The 18,424-nt window shown below is 40.8% G+C and overlaps 1 protein-coding gene across 1 annotated transcript in view; it reads right to left on the reverse strand.

Moving 5' to 3' along the window:
* Nucleotides 1-1,072: 1,072 nt before the first annotated feature.
* Nucleotides 1,073-18,424, reverse strand: part of tinagl1 (tubulointerstitial nephritis antigen-like 1) — a 65,701-nt gene continuing 48,349 nt past the window's right edge. The window contains exons 9-12 of the mRNA XM_062047257.1: nt 17,118-17,163; nt 14,631-14,754; nt 6,853-6,898; nt 1,073-3,745 (exon numbers count right to left, since the gene is read on the reverse strand). Of these exons, the coding sequence (XP_061903241.1) occupies nt 3,578-3,745; nt 6,853-6,898; nt 14,631-14,754; nt 17,118-17,163 (384 nt within the window). The 3' untranslated portion in view covers nt 1,073-3,577. The remainder of the gene's footprint in view (nt 3,746-6,852; nt 6,899-14,630; nt 14,755-17,117; nt 17,164-18,424) is intronic.

Here is an 18,424-nt window from a genome sequence, read left to right on the forward strand (position 1 = left end):
TTGTGGACGTAGACAGGTTGTCGGCATATGTGGGTTGACCATATAAACTGATTGTTGACACAGACTGGTTGTCGACATAAGCGGGTTGTTGATATCAATAGGTTGTCGACTTGAACATGTTGTCAACTTAAGCGAGTCGTTAGCATATACAAGTTTTCGTCATGCGAGTAGTGGGTTGTCGACATATGTGGAAATTAGCTTGTTGTTGACACAGACTGGTTGTCAACATAAGCGGGTTGTCGACATAAGTAGATTGCTGACATAAGCGGGTTGTCAAAATAAGCGAGTTGTAGAGAGACTGGTTGTCGACATAAGCGGGTCGTTGATATCAATAGGTTGTCGACTGGAACATGTTGTCAACTTAAGCGAGTCGTTGGCATATACAAGTTTTCGTCATGCGAGTAGTGGGTTGTCGACATAAGTGGAAATTAGCTTGTTGTTGACACAGACTGGTTGTCAACATAAGCGGGTTGTCGACATAAGTAGATTGCTGACATAAGCGGGTTGTCAAAATAAGCGAGTTGTAGAGAGACTGGTTGTCGACATAAGCGGGTCGTTGATATCAATAGGTTGTCGACTGGAACATGTTGTCAACTTAAGCGAGTCGTTGGCATATACAAGTTTTCGTCATGCGAGTAGTGGGTTGTCGACATAAGTGGAAATTAGCTTGTTGTTGACACAGACTGGTTGTCAACATAAGCAGGTTGTCGATATAAGTAGGTTGCTGACATAAGCGGGTTGTCAAAATAAGCGAGTTGTAGAGGGACAGGTTTTTGACATGTGAGTTGTCGACATAAGCAGGTCGTCGACAAACGCGGGTAGTTGACATAAACGGGTTGTTTAATAAATAAGCTGTTTGTCGACACAGACTGGTTGTCGACTAACGGGTTGTCAACATAAGTGGTTTGTTGAAATAAGCTGGTTGTCGACACAGACTGGTTGTCGACATAAGCGGTTTGTTGAAATAAGCTGGTTGTCGACAAACGGGTTGTCAACATAAGTGGTTTGTTGAAATAAGCTGGTTGTCGGGAAAAAACGGGTTGTCGACATAAACAGGTCGTCGGAATTGGTGGGTTGACCATATAAGCAGGTTGTCGACATAAGCTGCTTGTTAAAATAAGGTGGTTGTCGACACAGACTGGTTGTTAACATAAGCGGGTTGTCGATATAAGTAGGTTGTCGACTTAAACAGGTTGTCAAAATAAGTGAGTTGTCGACAAACGGGTTTTCATCATGCGAGTTGTCCATTTTAGCCGGTCGCCGACATAAGCGGGTCGTCGGAATAAGTTGGTTGACCACATAAGCTGCTTGTTGAAATAAGGTGATTGATTGATTGATATGTCGACAACCCGCTTTTGTCGACATACACAAGTCTTCGGAATAGGTGGGTTGACCATATAAGTGTGGACAAACGGTGGTTGTCGACACAGACTGGTAGTCGACTTAATGTGAGTTGTCGATATAAGCAGGTTGTTGACTTAAGCGGGTTGTCGACATAAGTGGGTTGTCAAAATAAGCTGTTTGTTGACACAGACTGGTGGCAACACAAGCTTGTTGTCGTTATAAGTAGGTTGTCGTCATAAACAGGTTGTCGATATAAGCGGGTTGTCGACCTAAGCAGGTTGTCGACGCAGACGGGTTGTCCATATAAATGTTGCCAACATACTGGTTGTCAACATAAGGAGCTTGTCGAAATAAGCGGGTTGTCGGCATAAACGGGTTGCCTGCATAAGTGGGTTGTCGATCTAAGCAGGTTACCAACATAAACATCGGTATAAACGGGTTCTCCACATAAACGAGGTGTCAGCATAAGAGGGTTATCGCTATACGCAGGTTATCGACATAAACGGGCTGCCGACACTGACGAGTTGTCGACATAAGCGGGTTGACCACATACTGTAAGTGGGCTGTCGACATGAGCGGGTTCCATTGGCTACAAAGGGTAGAAGTAATGAGCGCTTAGTGTTCTTCCACGTTATAGTACAGTATACAGGAAGTAGTTCTGACAAAATGGCGGTGTTACAGGAAGTAGTTCTGACAAGATGGTGGCGTTACAGGAAGTAGTTCTGACAAGATGGCGGTGTTACAGGAAGTAGTTCTGACAAGATGGTGGTGGTACAGGAAGTAGTTCTGACAAGATGGTGGTGTGACAGGAAGTAGTTCTGACAAGATGGTGGTACAGGAAGCAGTTCTGACAAGATGGTGGTGTGAGAGGATGTAGTTCTGACAAGATGGTGTTACAGGAAGTAGTTCTGACAAGATGGTGGTGCGACAGGAAGTAGTCCTGACAAGATGGTGGTGTGAGACGAAGTAGTTCTGACAAGATGGTGGTACTAGAGGAAGTAGTTTTGACAAGACGGCGGTGTTACACAAAATAGTCCTGACAAAATGGTGGAATTACAGGAAGTAGTCATGACAAGATGGTAGCATTACAGGAAGTAGTCATGACAAGATGGTGGTGTTACAGGAAGGAGTTCTGGCAAGATGGCGGCGTTACAGGAAGTAGTTCTGGCAAAATGGCGGTGTGACAGGAAGTAGTTCTGGCAAAATGGCGGTGTGAGAGGATATAGTCCTGACAAAATGGTGGTGTGACAGGAAGTAGTTATGACAAGATGGTGGTGTGACAGGAAGTAGTCCTGACAAGAAGGTGGCTTTACAGGAAGTAGTTCTAACAAGATGGTGGCGTTTCAGGAAGTAATCCTGACAAAATGGTGGCGTTACAGGACGTAGTCCTGACAAGAAGGTGGCTTTACGGGAAGTAGTTCCAACAAGATGGTGGCGTTTCAGGAAGTAGTCCTGACACGATGGTGGTACAGGAAGTAGTCCCGACAAGATGGTGGCTTTACAAGCAGTAGTCCTGACAAGATGGCAGTGGTATAGGAAGTAGTCCTGACAAGATGGTGGCTTTACATGCAGTAGTCCTGACAAGATGGCGGTGGTATAGGAAGTAGTTCTGACAAGATGGTGGAACAGGAAGTAGTTCTGACAAGATGGTGGCTTTACAAGAAGTAGTCCTGACAAAATGGTGGCGTTACAGGAAGTAGTCCTGACAAGATGGTGGCTTTACAAGAAGTAGTCCTGACAAGATGGTGGTACCGGAAGTAGTCCTGACAAGATGGTGGAACAGGAAGTAGTTCTGACAAGATGGTAGTACAGGAAGTAGTCCTGACAAGATGGTGGCTTTACAATAAGTAGTCCTGACAAGATGGCGGCTTTACAGGAAGTAGTTCTGACAAGATGGTGGCACAGGAAGTAATTCTAACAAGATGGTGGAACAGGAAGTAGATCTGACAAGATGGTGGAACAGGAAGTAATTCTAACAAGATGGTGGAACAGGAAGTGTCCTTGTGTCACATTTGTCCCCAAAAGGTCTGTTGTTGCACAGGGACTTCTTGGAATCTTTGGAAGACTTTGGTACTGAGCTGCCTCACCTGGCTTCATCTTAGCTGCGCTTCGTTCTGTGTAGCGTGACAAGGTGGGAGTGGCATTAGATTGCAGTGACTCCGCCCACCTTCAAAGTCCAGATGCTCCGGTGAGGTTCCCTTCAGGGATTAGCGGCCTTCTTCCTGTCTTGTGTCTAAATGTGGCGGCGGCGGCGATGATGGTGGTGGTGGTGCATGTCCTCCATGGCGATACGGCCCCACACGCCGATCACAAACGTCTCGATCTCGCACTCGTTGTCCCCACGGGCGATACGGAAGTAACCCTCCTCGCCCCAATTCTTCCCCCAGGAGTTGGCGGCAATCTGAGGGGGGGTGACAACATGGAGGGGCTTAAAGTGATGTATTAACTGTCCTGTATGAACGTAAAAAATGATCATTTTTAATTGAATAGGCACTCAAACACTCACTTTTCATGTTGTCATGAAGGGAAAAAAACCCTGCCTTCCCCAGGCTTCGCTACATGTCTTAAAATGACGCACACTACCCGCCAGTCAGCTACAGACATGGGACTTCTATGCCTGACCCTGTTTTTCTGCAGCAAATATACTAACCTAGCATGATGGAAAATGTTATGTTAGCATGTAGCTCATATAGTTTGCTAATGTTGCTAATCTGGTGTCATGTTAAAATGTAATGTTAGCATATAGCTCACATAGCAATGCTAATGTTGCTAATCTGGTGACATGTTACAATGTAATGTTAGCATGTAGCTCACATAGCAATGCTAATGCTGCTAATCTGACACAATGTTAAAATGTAATGTTAGTTTATAGCTCACATAGGTATGCTAATGTTGCAAATATGGCGTCATGTTAAAATGTAATGTTAGCAAATAGCTCACATAGCTGTGCTCATGTTGCTAATCTGGCTTCATGTTAAAATGTAATGTTAGCAAATAGCTCACACAGCTATACTAGTGTTGCTAACCTAGCATGATTTTAAATACAATGTTAGCATGTAGCTCACGTAGCAATGCTAATGTTGCTAATCTGACACAATGTTAAAATGAAATGTTAGTTTATAGCTCACATGGCTATGCTAATGTTGCTAATCTGGCGTAACGTAAAAATGTAATGTTAGCAAATAGATCACATAGCTATGCTCATGTTGCTAATCTGGCGTAATGTTAAAATATGATGTTAGCAAATAGCTCACATAGCTATACTAGTGTTGCTAACCTAGCATGATTTTAAATACAATGTTAGCATGTAGCTCACGTAGCAATGCTAATGTTGCTAATCTGACACAATGTTAAAATGTAATGTTAGTTTATAGCTCACATGGCTATGCTAATGTTGCTAATTTGGCGTAATGTTAAATGTAATGTTAGCAAATAGCTCCCATGGCTATGCTAATGTTGCTAATTTGGCGTAATGTTAAAATGTAATGTTAGCAAATAACTCACATAGCTGTGCTCATGTTGCTAATCTGGCGTGATGTTAAAATGTAATGTTAGCAAATAGCTCACATAGCTATATTAGTGTTGCTAACCTACCATGATTTTAAATACAATGTTAGCATGTAGCTCAAATAGCTATGCTAGTGTTGCTAACCTTGCATGATTTTAAATACAATGTTAGGATGTAGCTCAAGTAGCTAAACTAGTGTTTCTAATCTGGCATGATGTTAAAATGTAATGTTAGCATGTAGCTCAAATAGTTGTGCTGGTGTTGCTAACCTAGTATGATGTTATAATGTAATGTTAGCATGTAACTCACGTAGCTATGCAGGAGTTTCTAATCTGTCATGATGTTAAATGTAATGTTAGCATGTAGCTCACATAGCTATGCTAGTGTTGCTCACCTAGCATGATGTTAAAATATAATATTAGCATGTAGTTTCCATAGCTATGTTAGAGTTGCTAACCTTGCATAATATTAAAATGCAATGTTAGCATGTCGCTCGCATAGTTACACTATTGTTTCTAACCTGGTATGATGCTAAAATGTAATGTTAGCATGTAGCTCACTTACGTTAGTGTTGCTAACCTAACACGATTTTTAAATACACTGTTAGCATGTAGCTTACATAGCTATGCTAATGTTGATAACCTAGCATAATATTAAAAAAAATGTAATGTTAGCATGTAGCTAACATAGCTATGCTAGTGTTGCTAACCCAGCATAATATTAAAATCACATATACTAGTGTTGCTAACCTAGCACGATTTTTAAATTCACTGTTAGCATGTAGCTCCCGTAGCTATGCTAGTGTTGCTAACCCAGCATAATATTAAAATCACATATGCTAGTGTTGCTAACCAAGCGCTATTTTAAATACGCTGTTAGCATGTAGCTCACATAGCTATGCTAGTGTTGCTCAACTAGCATGATATTCAAATGTAATGTTAGCATGTAGCTAACATAGTCAAGCTAGTGTTTCTAACCTAGCATCATTTTAAATACACTGTTAGCATGTAGCTCACGGAGCAATGCTAGTGTTGCTAACCCAGCATAATATTAAAATCACATATGCTAGTGTTGCTAACCTAGCGGGATTTTAAATACGCTGTTAGCATGTAGCTTACATAGCTATGCTAACATTGATAACTAGAGATGTCCGATAATATCGGCAGGCCGATATTATCGGCCGATAAACGCGTTAAAATGTAACATCGGAAATGATCGGTATCGTTTTTTTTATTATCTGTATCGTTTTTTTAATTTAATTTAATTTTTTTAATTTTTTATTAAATCAACATAAAAAACACAAGATACACTTACAATTAGTGCACCAACCCAAAAAACCTTCCTCCCCCATTCACACAAAAGGGTTGTTTCTTTCTGTTATTAATCTGGTTCCTACATTATATATCAATATATATAAATACAGTCTGCAAGGGATACAGTCCGTAAGCACACATGATTGTGCGTGCTGCTGGTCCACTAATAGTACTAACCTTTAACAGTTAATTTGACTCATTTTCATTAATTACTAGTTTCTATGTAACTGTTTTTATATTGTTTTACTTTCTTTTTTATTCAAGAAAATGTTTTTAATTTATTTATCTTATTTTATTATTATTTTAAAAGTACCTTATCTTCACCATACCTGGTTGTCCAAATTAGGCATAATAATGTGTTAATTTCACGACTGCATATATCGGTTGATATCGGTATCGGTTGATATCGGTATCGGTAATTAAAGAGTTGGACAATATCGGAATATCGGATATCGGCCATTATCGGACATCCCTATTGATAACCTTATGTGGGCTCTGTACTGAGGATGTCGCTGTGGCTTGTGCAGCCCTTTGAGACTTTTGTGATTTAGGGCTATATAAATAAACATTGATTGATTGATTGATTGATTGATAGTATGGTATTAAAATGTAATGTTAGCATGTAGCTCACATAGCTATGCTAGTGTTGCTCACCTAGCATGGTGTTAAAATGTGAAAGTATCTTACCCAGTACTTCCTGGGCGCTCCATCAAAGTCGGTGTCCTGTCCCCACCTGCACAGAGCGGAGAAGACGACATGATGCAACAAATGTGTCCACCTGTGTCGCAGTGGGCAAGGAGGGTCAACAACATCCTGCAAGAAGAAGTATTTATGTCTGGACACCACTCGGCGACATTCCTAAAAAGCAGGGAGTACCCTTTTTCCTCTCCAAAACAGGAAGTAGAGAGCAAGTTATGAGAAAGTGGACAAAAACATACTTTACATATTTTTTTTTTAAAGTGTTTGTGTTCTCAGGACGTGTTGGCGACCATCCATTATTTACCCAGCATGCATTGCATCAGAGCTCTTTGCCAACTGCAGCCAATTCCCATCCTGTTTTTGCAGAGGAACTTTGTCCCCTGAGAGACGCATGTTTTACCTTTAAAAGGGGAGTGCTGGCAAATGGAGGACTTTTTTTTTTTTTTTACTGACAGCAGTCCAGTGACCACACATTCCTCACAGCTGCACAAACAACACTGTGTGTGTGTGTGTGTGTGTGTGTGTGTGTGTGTGTGTGTGTGTGTGTGTGTGTGTGTGTGTGTGTGTGTGTGCACTTGTCTCACCATCCTTGTATGGACATACACTTGACAAACCACCCTTTCTGTGAGGACCTTTTGACTTGTGAGGACATTTGCCTGGTCCTCACAACTACAGAAGTAAGATATTTTTTTTTTACTTTGTGTGTTTTGCATTCTGAAGTGAGGTTGCAACTCTCTACTCCCATCTAGTGCTAGATAAAAAAATGTCATCATTCTAGCTATAGTGGAAAGGGGGGCCCTCACAACCTACTAACCAAACGTGGGTCCACACACAGTAGGCAAGACATGTGTGTGTGTGTGTGTGTGTGTGTGTGTGTGTGTGTTGCACATATACACCTGCCCCGCGTGCACATAGCCAAAATGTAATCGTCCAATCAGCTCGCTTGCTGAGGGACAATGTTGGACGTGACCCCCGTGCAGCCGACCTTTTCCCCTGGTGGTGTCGGGGGTGTGGGGGGGCACACTGATCCCCTCTCCCTGTGGATCAGCAGCCCAGACAAAGTCCGGTCCAGACCTCTGTGATCATTCCGCAAACTTTCCCAGGCTGCGGGCTTAAAGGGATGCAGCGCTACGGGATTTGCTCAGTGTAAGCACGCCGATTGCCCCGAGGGGATCACTGCCCACTGGCCCTAATGGTCCCCCCCCGACCCAACAACCCTTGAGTGCCCGCTTTCCATCTTTGGTACAAGCACATCATCACGTCAGGGTTTGGAGCAACGGGGCCCAAACCTTTTGACTTGGGGGCCGCATTGGGCTAAAATATATACATATATATGTACACACACACATATATACATACATACATATACATATATGTATAATACAGTCAAGTTTCTGTCCTTGGCCAAATATATGTATATTTATATATATACTCCTCTTTGAGCTGCCACCTTATCGTGGTAGAGAAGTTTGCATGTCCCAATGATCCTAGGAGCTATGTTGTCCGGGGGTTTTATGCGCCCTGGTAGGGTCTCCCAAGACAAACTGGTCCTAGGTGAGGGATCAGACAAAGAGCAGCTCGAAGACCTCCATGAAAAATAAAAACGAAGGACCCGGATTTCCCTCGCCAGGACGCGGGTCACCGGGGCCTCCCTCTGGAGCCAGGCCCGGAGGTGGGGCACGATGGCGAGCGCCTGGTGGCCGGGCCTGTCCCCATGGGGCCCGGCCGGGCACAGCCCGAAGAGGCAATGTAGATCCCCCCCCCCTCCAATGGGCTCACCACCCATAGCAGGGGCCATAGAGGTCGGGTGCAATGTGAGCTGGGCGGCAGCCGAAGGCTAGGCACTTGGCGGTCCGATCCTCGGCTACATAAGCTAGCTCTTGGGACCTCGCTGGGGGGGAGGGGGGGGCCTGAGCGAGTGCGCGAGGTGGAGAAGTTCCGGCTGGATATAGTCGGACTCACTTCGAGGGATGCCGTCAAGCTGAAGAAAGAGTCCTATCGGGCTCTTTTGGCTCATAGGACTCCTGAGGCATCGGACAGGTACCGACAGGCCAAGCGATGTGCGGCTTCAGCGATCATGGAGGCAAAAACTCGGACATGGGAGGAGTTCGGGGAAGCCATGGAAAACAACTTCCAGACGGCTTCGAAGCGATTCTGGACCACCATCTGCCGCCTCAGGAAGGGGAAGCAGTGCAATGTCAACACCGTGTATGGTGGGGATGGTGTTCTGCTGACCTCGACTGCGGATGTTGTGGATCGGTGGAGGGAATACTTCGAAGACCTCCTCAATCCCACCAACACGTCTTCCTATGAGGAAGCAGTGCCTGGGGAATCTGTGGTGGGCTCTCCTATTTCTGGGGCTGAGGTTGCCGAGGTAATTAAGTGGCAAGGCCCCGGGGGTGGATGAGTTACGCCCGGAGTTCCTTAAGGCTCTGGATGCTGTGGGGCTGTCTTGTTTGACAAGACTCTGCAACATCGCGTGGACATCGGGGGCGGTACCTCTGGATTGGCAGACCGGGGTGGTGGTTCCTCTCTTTAAGAAGGGGAACCGGACGGTGTGTTCCAATTATCGTGGAATCACACTCCTCAGCCTTCATGGTAAGGTGTTTTCAGGTGTACTGGAGAGGAGGCTACGCCGGATAGTCGAAGCTCGGATTCAGGAGGAACAGTGTGGTTTTCGTCTTGGTCGTGGAACTGTGGACCAGCTCTATACTCTCGGCAGGGTCCTTGAGGGTGCATGGGAGTTTGCCCAACCAGTATACATGTGCTTTGTGGACTTGGAGAATGCATTCGACCGTGTCCCTCGGGAAGTCCTGTGGGGAGTGCTCAGAGAGTATGGGTTAACGGACTGGGATGGGAATCAGCACCTCCAAGTCAGAGTCCATGGTTCTCGCCCGGAAAAGGGTGGAGTGCCATCTCCGGGTTGGGGGGGAGATCTTGCCCCAAGTGGAGGAGTACCTGGGAGTCTTGTTCACGAGTGAGGGAAGAGTGAATCGTGAGATCGACAGGCGGATCGGTGCGGCGTCTTCAGTAATGCGGACGCTGTATCGATCCGTTGTGGTGAAGAAGGAGCTGAGCCGGAAGGCAAAGCTCTCAATTTACCGGTCGATCTACGTTCCCATCCTCACCTACGGTCATGAGCTTTGGGTTATGACCGAAAGGACAAGATCACGGGTACAAGCGGCCCAAATGAGTTTCCTCCGCCGGGTGGCGGGGCTCTCCCTTAGAAATAGGGTGAGAAGCTCTTTCATCCGGGAGGAGCTCAAAGTAAAGCCGCTGCTCCTCCACATCGAGAGGAGCCAGATGAGGTGGTTCGGGCATCTGGTCAGGATGCCACCCGAACGCCTCCCTAGGGAGGTTGTTCGGGCACGTCCGACCGGTAGGAAGCCACGGGGAAGACCCAGGACACGTTGGCCTGGGAACGCCTCGGAATCCCCCGGGAGGAGCTGGACCAAGTGGCCGGGGAGAGGGAAGTCTGGGCTTCCCTACTTAGGCTGCAGCCGCCGCGACCCCGACCTCGGATAAGCGGAAGAAGATGGATGGATATATATATATATATATACGTAGATGTGTGTATATATACTGTATATATATATATACCTGTATACACATAAATATATACATGTGTGAATGTATATATATATATTAACGCATATATACACATATACATATCGATACATACAGTATATACGCATACATATACATGTACACATATCTATACATATATAAATATATAGACATATATACACATGTACATACATATAATATAAACACATGCATATACACACACATATAGATATACACATATACATATAAATACATATACACATATATATATACATATATATATATATACATATATATTTATATATATTATATATACATACATATATATTTATATACGTAGATGTGTGTGTATATATATATATATATATATATATATATATATATATATATATATATATATATATATATATATACATACATATATACATGTGTGAATGTATATATGTATATATATACACACGCATATATACACATATACATATACACATAACTACACATATATACATATGTAGACATATACACACATGTACATATATACATACATATAAACACATGCATATACACACACATATACCGGTAGATATACACATATATATATATATATACATATACATATATACATACACACATATATATATATATATATATATATATATATATATATATATATATATATATATATATATATATATATATATATATATATATATATATATATATACATACATATCGGTATCGGTTTAAATGTTAACAGTAGCCATCCCTTAATATAGTAACTCCAGTATATATGACGACATCTATTATCTGGTGTAGGGTATATATAATATATATAATATATATAGCAAGCTGATGAGATGCCGTTTTAAGACAGGTGGTGTTAATCAAAAACCTGACACATGCTAATTAGGTCTTGAGCTCTTGACTTTTTATCTTAAATACCTTGGCCTTGTACAGCCTTTAAGAGTAAGTACAGCTTTGCTGGGTCTTTATCGTACACGCCATGAAAATAAATATCAACCATAAACACAAAAGGTAATACATTCTTTGCTAAAAGCCTTGTTTTGAAATCATAACACTCAATTCCCCAGTCCACTGAAGTATTCTGCAAATACTTCAAATACTTTGACGTTTTTCTCCGCAGTTAGAGAGTAAAAGTGTGAAGGAACGCGCTGTCTGCATTCCTTCACCTGGTCACAGCAGCTGTTAGAAGCAAGGTGTTCTTCTTGCTCCTGTCCTAAAAGTCAGTCTGAGAGCAGACTTGTAGAAAAGTTCATGACTGGTTCGCCTCGCGTAGCGAGCAAGAAGAAAAGCCCTGCTTGTCTGCAGATAATAAACGATAGAGTCAGATGCATTCATTCAGATGTCAGACCAGGTGTGTCACCTGTCTGCATACTTGTGGTCTGAGAGGGGGGGGGGTCAAGGTGTGTCTTCAGGTACAACAAACATGAGAGTGTCTCCTGCTTTGATGGCACAACTTATTCATGAACACAGGGCATCGTATTTTAGAGTAGTCTGTGTACTGTACTGTATATCTGCAACACAACACGGTTGTGTAAATATCTGCAACACAACACGGTTGTTTAAATATCTGCAACACAACACGGTTGTTTAAATATCTGCAACACAACACGGTTGTGTAAATATTTGTAACACAACGTGGATGTGTAAATATCTGCAACACAACACGGTTGTTTAAATATCTGCAACACAACACGGTTGTGTAAATATTTGTAACACAACGTGGTTGTTTAAATATCTGCAACACGGACGGCGTGGCGAAGTTGGTAGAGTGGCCGTGCCAGCAATGGGAGGGTTGCTGGTTACTGGGGTTCAATCCCCACCTTCTACCATCCTAGTCACGTGCGTTGTGTCCTTGGGCAAGACACTTCACTCTTGCTCCTGATGGCTGCTGGTTAGCGCCTTGCATGGCAGCTCCCGCCATCAGTGTGTGAATGTGTGTGTGAATGGGTGAATGTGGAAATACTGTCAAAGCGCTTTGAGTACCTTGAAGGTAGAAAAGCGCTATACAAGTATAACCCATTTATCATTCATCATTTAACACAACACGGTTGTGTAAATATTTGTAACACAACTAGGTTGTGTAAATATCTGCAACACAACACGGTTGTTTAAATATCTGCAACACAACACGGTTGTTTAAATATCTGCAACACAACACGGTTGTGTAAATATTTGTAACACAACGTGGTTGTGTAAATATCTGCAACACAACACGGTTGTGTAAATATTTGCAACACAACACGGTTGTGTAAATATTTGTAACACAACGTGGTTGTGTAAATATCTGCAACACAACATCGGTTGTGTAAATATTTGTAACACAACATGGTTGAGTAAATATCTGCAACACAACACGGTTGTGTATGTAACTGCAACACAACACGGTTGTGTAAATATCTGCAACACAACACAGTTGTGTAAATATCTGCAACACACAATGTTGTGTAAACATTTGCAACACAACCCGGTTGTGTAAATATCTGCAACACAACAGGATTGTGTAAGTAACTGCAACACAACACGATTGTGTAAATATCTGCAAGACAACACGGATGTGTAAATATTTGTAACACACAATGTTGTGTAAACATTTGCAACACAACACGGTTGTGTAAGTAACTGCAACCAACACGGTTGTGTAAATATCTGCAACACAACACGGTTGTGTAAATATCTGCAACACAACACGGTTGTGTAAATATCTGCAACACAACACAGTTGTCAACACAACACAGTTGTGTAAATATCTGCAACACACAATGTTGTGTAAACATTTGTAACACAACCCGGTTGTGTAAATATCTGCAACACAACACGGTTGTGTAAGTAACTGCAACACAACATGGTTGTGTAAATATCTGCAACACAACACGGTTGTGTAAATATTTGTAACACAACACGGTTGTGTAAATATCTGCAACACAACACGGTTGTGTAAATATCTGCAACACAACAGGGTTGTGTAAATATCTGCAACACAACACAGTTGTGTAAATATCTGCAACACACAATGTCGTGTAAACATTTCTAACACAACCCGGTTGTGTAAATATCTGCAACACAACACGGTTGTGTAAGTAACTGCAACACAACATGGTTGTGTAAATATCTGCAACACAACACGGTTGTGTAAATATTTGTAACACAACACGGTTGTGTAAATATTTGCAACACAACATGGTTGTGTAAGTAACTGCAACCAATACGGTTGTGTAAATATCTGCAACACACAATGTTGTGTAAACATTTGCAACACAACCCAGTTGTGTAAATATTTGCAACACAACACGGTTGTGTAAATATCTGCAACACAACATGGTTGTGTAAATATCTGCAACACAACACGGTTGTGTAAATATCTGCAACACAACACGGTTGTGTAAATATTTGTAACACAACACGGTTGTGTAAATATTTGCAACACAACATGGTTGTGTAAGTAACTGCAACCAATACGGTTGTGTAAATATCTGCAACACACAATGTTGTGTAAACATTTGCAACACAACCCAGTTGTGTAAATATTTGCAACACAACATGGTTGTGTAAATATCTGCAACACAACACGGTTGTGCAAATATCTGAAACAACACGGTTGTGCAAATATCTGCAACACAACACGGTGGTGTAAATATCTGCAACACAACATGGTTGTGTAAATATCTGCAACACAACACGGTTGTGCAAATATCTGCAACACAACACAGTTGTGCAAATGTCTGCAACACAACACGGTTGTGTAAATATCTGCAACACAACACGGTTGTGTAAATACCTGCAACACAACACGGTTGTGTAAATACCTGCAACACAACACGGTTGTGTCTGCAACGCGCAGAAAGGGAATGAGTTTTTACAGAAACACAAATCAGTGCTTTATCCACAACTAAGCTCATTTTAAAGCAGGGGGGTGAAGTGCCTTGCCCAAGGACACAACAGCAGGGACTATTTCTGGTCGGGTGCTCTACCATCTGAGCCATGCAGGCCCACATGCAAAGTTGGACAGTTGGACTTCACACTTTAAAGTACATGACTGTCTATAGTATTGTATACAGACAAGACATGAAATACTTCAATACTGACTACTTTAAAGTACATGTAAGTTGACCTTCTATAGTATTATGGGCAAGACATAAAGTACTTTAAGTGTGGAACCAGAAAAAAAGTGTCATGTGTACCCTGTAATCCTGACGGAGTGTGTGCCGTGTTTGCGGTACTGCGGTGCCTTGGTGAAGCTGACGTCCGTGTGCTTGTAGATGCCAGACTTGTAGACGAAGAAGTCCTCATGGACCTCCATGATTGCTGCAACCATGAAAAGCACTTTAGACAGGTACAACACATATTAATAACACATGTTAATAAGACACGTTTATAAGACATGTTTATAACACATGCTAACGTATGTTAAATAGACATGTTAATAACCCATGTTAATAAAACATGTTGACAAATGTTAAAGTATGTTAATAACACATGTTAATAAGACACGTTTATAAGACATGTTAATAAAACATGTTAACGGATGTTAATTAGACATGTTAATAACCCATGTTAATAAAACATGTTAATAATGAGTTTTAATGTATGTTAATAACACATGTTAATAAGACACGTTTATAAGACATGTTTATAACACGTTAATAACACATGCTAACGAATATTAACGCATGTTAATAACCCATGTTAATAAAACATGTTGACAAATGTTAACATATGTTAATAACATGTTAATAAGACATGTTTATAAGACACGTTAATAAAACATGTTAATGTATGTTAATTACACATGTTAATAACCCATGTTAATAAAAGATGTTAATAATGAATGCTAATGTATGTAAATAACACATGTTAATAAGACACGTTTATGAGACATGTTTATAACATCAACAACACATGTTGTTGATGTTTTGATATGTATTATATATACATACATGCATACATGCATATATATATATATATATATATATATATATATATATATATATATATATATATATATGCACATACATACATATATACATACATACATACATATATATATATATATATATATATATATATATATATATATATATACATATATATATATATATATATATATACATATATATATATATATATATATATATATATATATATATATATATATATATATACATATATATATATATATATATATATATATATATATATATATATATATATATATATATATATATATTATATATATATATATATACATATATATATACTGTATATGTATACACATATATATATAATTTTTTGTAACCCGCCTTCCGCACGAATGCAGCTGAGATAGGCTCCAGCAGCCCTCCGCGACCCCAAAAGGGACAAGCGGTAGAAAATGGATGGATGGATGGTATCTATTTATTTAATTGTATTTGTTGGTATATACATACATGCATACATATATATATATATATATATATATATATATATATATATATATATATATATATATATATATATATATATATATACATATACATATATATATATATATGCACATACATAACATATATATATACATACAGACATACAAATATATATATATATATTATATACATATATATATATATACATACTGTATATATATACTGTATATGTATATATATATATATATATATATATATATATATATATATATATATATATATATATATATATATATATATATATATATATATATATATATATATATATTTGTAACCCGCCTTCCGCCCGAATGCAGTTGAGATAGGCTCCAGCAACCCCCCGCGACCCCAAAAGGGACAAGCGGTAGAAAATGGATGGACGGATGGTATCTGTTTATTTTAATTTTATTTGTTGGGGGACAGCATTTGAAGTACTGTATATGTCAATCTCTAGTGTGGATGTGTGTGTGTGTGTGTGTGTGTGTGTGTGTGTGTGTGGTCCAATACAATGTGGCTTACAAAATTGCAGCAATTTTAATACTTTTCCAAATGTCTCATTAAAAAATTTCCTCTTTTGGCAAATCCCAATCATAACGAAACCTTATGCACACACACACACACACACACACACACACACACACCCACACACACACACACACACACACACACACACACACAAGCTCATTTAACATGGGGTTTTCGCATTAAAACAGGTGATTTCCTAATTCCACCAGGCACAAATTTCAGTTTCCCTCTGAGTCACATCAATTTAGTGTGTGTGTTGTTTGTACATTAGTGTGACTCTCATATTCCAACACACATGCCCAACAAAAGAAATTCCCTCTTTTGGGAGCTATTAGGGAAACCACCCCGCCACATATCCCAACATAAAACACACAATGGGTCATTAAACAAACACACACACACACCTCACAAGTCTTTGTGTTAGAAATTCAAAGGCTAAAAAGGAAACTTGTCATGAAGCCAAGATGTCTTCCTGGAGTTCTCAACAATAAAGCAATGAGGCTGCCGTAACACACACACACACACACACACACACACACACACACGCACACAGGGGAACTTGACAGGGGTCCAGATGGGCACCAGACTGTGAGGCTCAGGAAGTTGACGGAGGGTCAGAGTTGACGAGACATTTGAAAAGGGTGAACCGTGACATCATTGGAGTAAATAATGAAGGTGGTTCATAACAACAAATGATCTTACCTTGCACGGGGCCATTGTCCATAATCTCCTTCATAATCTCCTCCTCCTGAGAGACGACACGTACATTGAGGAGGCAAGAAGAACAGAAGCGGATTGATTATTGCTGCCTGGCTTATTGACTTGACATGACGAGGATGTGCTTTAGTAGCAGACGGATGCAAGTCCAGACTTTTTGCCTAAAAAGGAAGCGGCCCTGAGACTTTTCTGCATGAATGGATGTTTTGACGTGGTGGCTCCCTGTTCTCACATGGGAACCATCATCATATACACACTGCACATCTAACCAGAGGAAATACAAGATAGCCTTTTGATGAAGAGCTGGTGCTTTTACACGATATTTACTGCGCTTGCACTGTGATTCGTTATCGTCCTATTTTAGTCGGGGGGAAATAGGTTGTTGACGATAATGAAGACGGAAAATGCTTAGTCAATAAAATTAACACTGCAACATTTTGTCATTACATTTCACCTGTTTGCTCTTCTATTCAACTTTTTATTGTTTTTTTTGTATTAGTAATTTTATAATGTGTCGCAGGCCCTTAATACATTAGCTGCAGGCCGCAAATGGGCCCCGGGCCGCACTTTGGACACCCCTGGTTTAAAAGATCTGTGTATTTCATGTATGGGAGCATGTTTTAGCACAATCACATGTCGTTCAAGAAAAAAAGACGCCAATACTGGAAGGCCCCCCGCCCCACCTTTTGAGAAGCACTGCTTAACGATACATCTACTTGAGTACAATGGTTTATACTTTACCCAAACTGTAAACTGTATAATAACATCAAGTTAAGGGAAACATATACACATATGAACATACATATACACACATTACACACACAAAACATCTTACGGTACATTAAACATATGTTTCTTATTAGAGATGTCCGATAATGACTTTTTTGCCGATATCCGATATTCCGATATTGTCCAACTCTTAATTACCGATTTCAACCGATAACGATATATACTGTCGTGGAATTAACATATCATTATGCCTAATTTTGTTGTGATGCCCCGCTGGATGCATTAAACAATGTATCAAGGTTTTCCAAAATAAATCAACTCAAGTTATGGAAAAAAATGCCAACATAGCACTGCCATAATTATTATTGAAGTCACAAAGTGCATTATTTTTTTTAACATGCCTCAAAACAGCAGCTTGGAATTTGGGACATGCTCTCCCTGAGAGAGCATGAGGAGGTTGAGGGGGGCGAGGTTGGGGGCGAGGGGGGGGGGGGGGGGGTAGCGGGGGGTGTATATTGTAGCGTCCAGGAAGAGTTAGTGCTGCAAGGGGTTCTGGGTATTTG

Source organism: Entelurus aequoreus, linkage group LG05, assembly GCF_033978785.1.
Source record: "Entelurus aequoreus isolate RoL-2023_Sb linkage group LG05, RoL_Eaeq_v1.1, whole genome shotgun sequence".
Taxonomy (NCBI): domain Eukaryota; kingdom Metazoa; phylum Chordata; class Actinopteri; order Syngnathiformes; family Syngnathidae; genus Entelurus; species Entelurus aequoreus.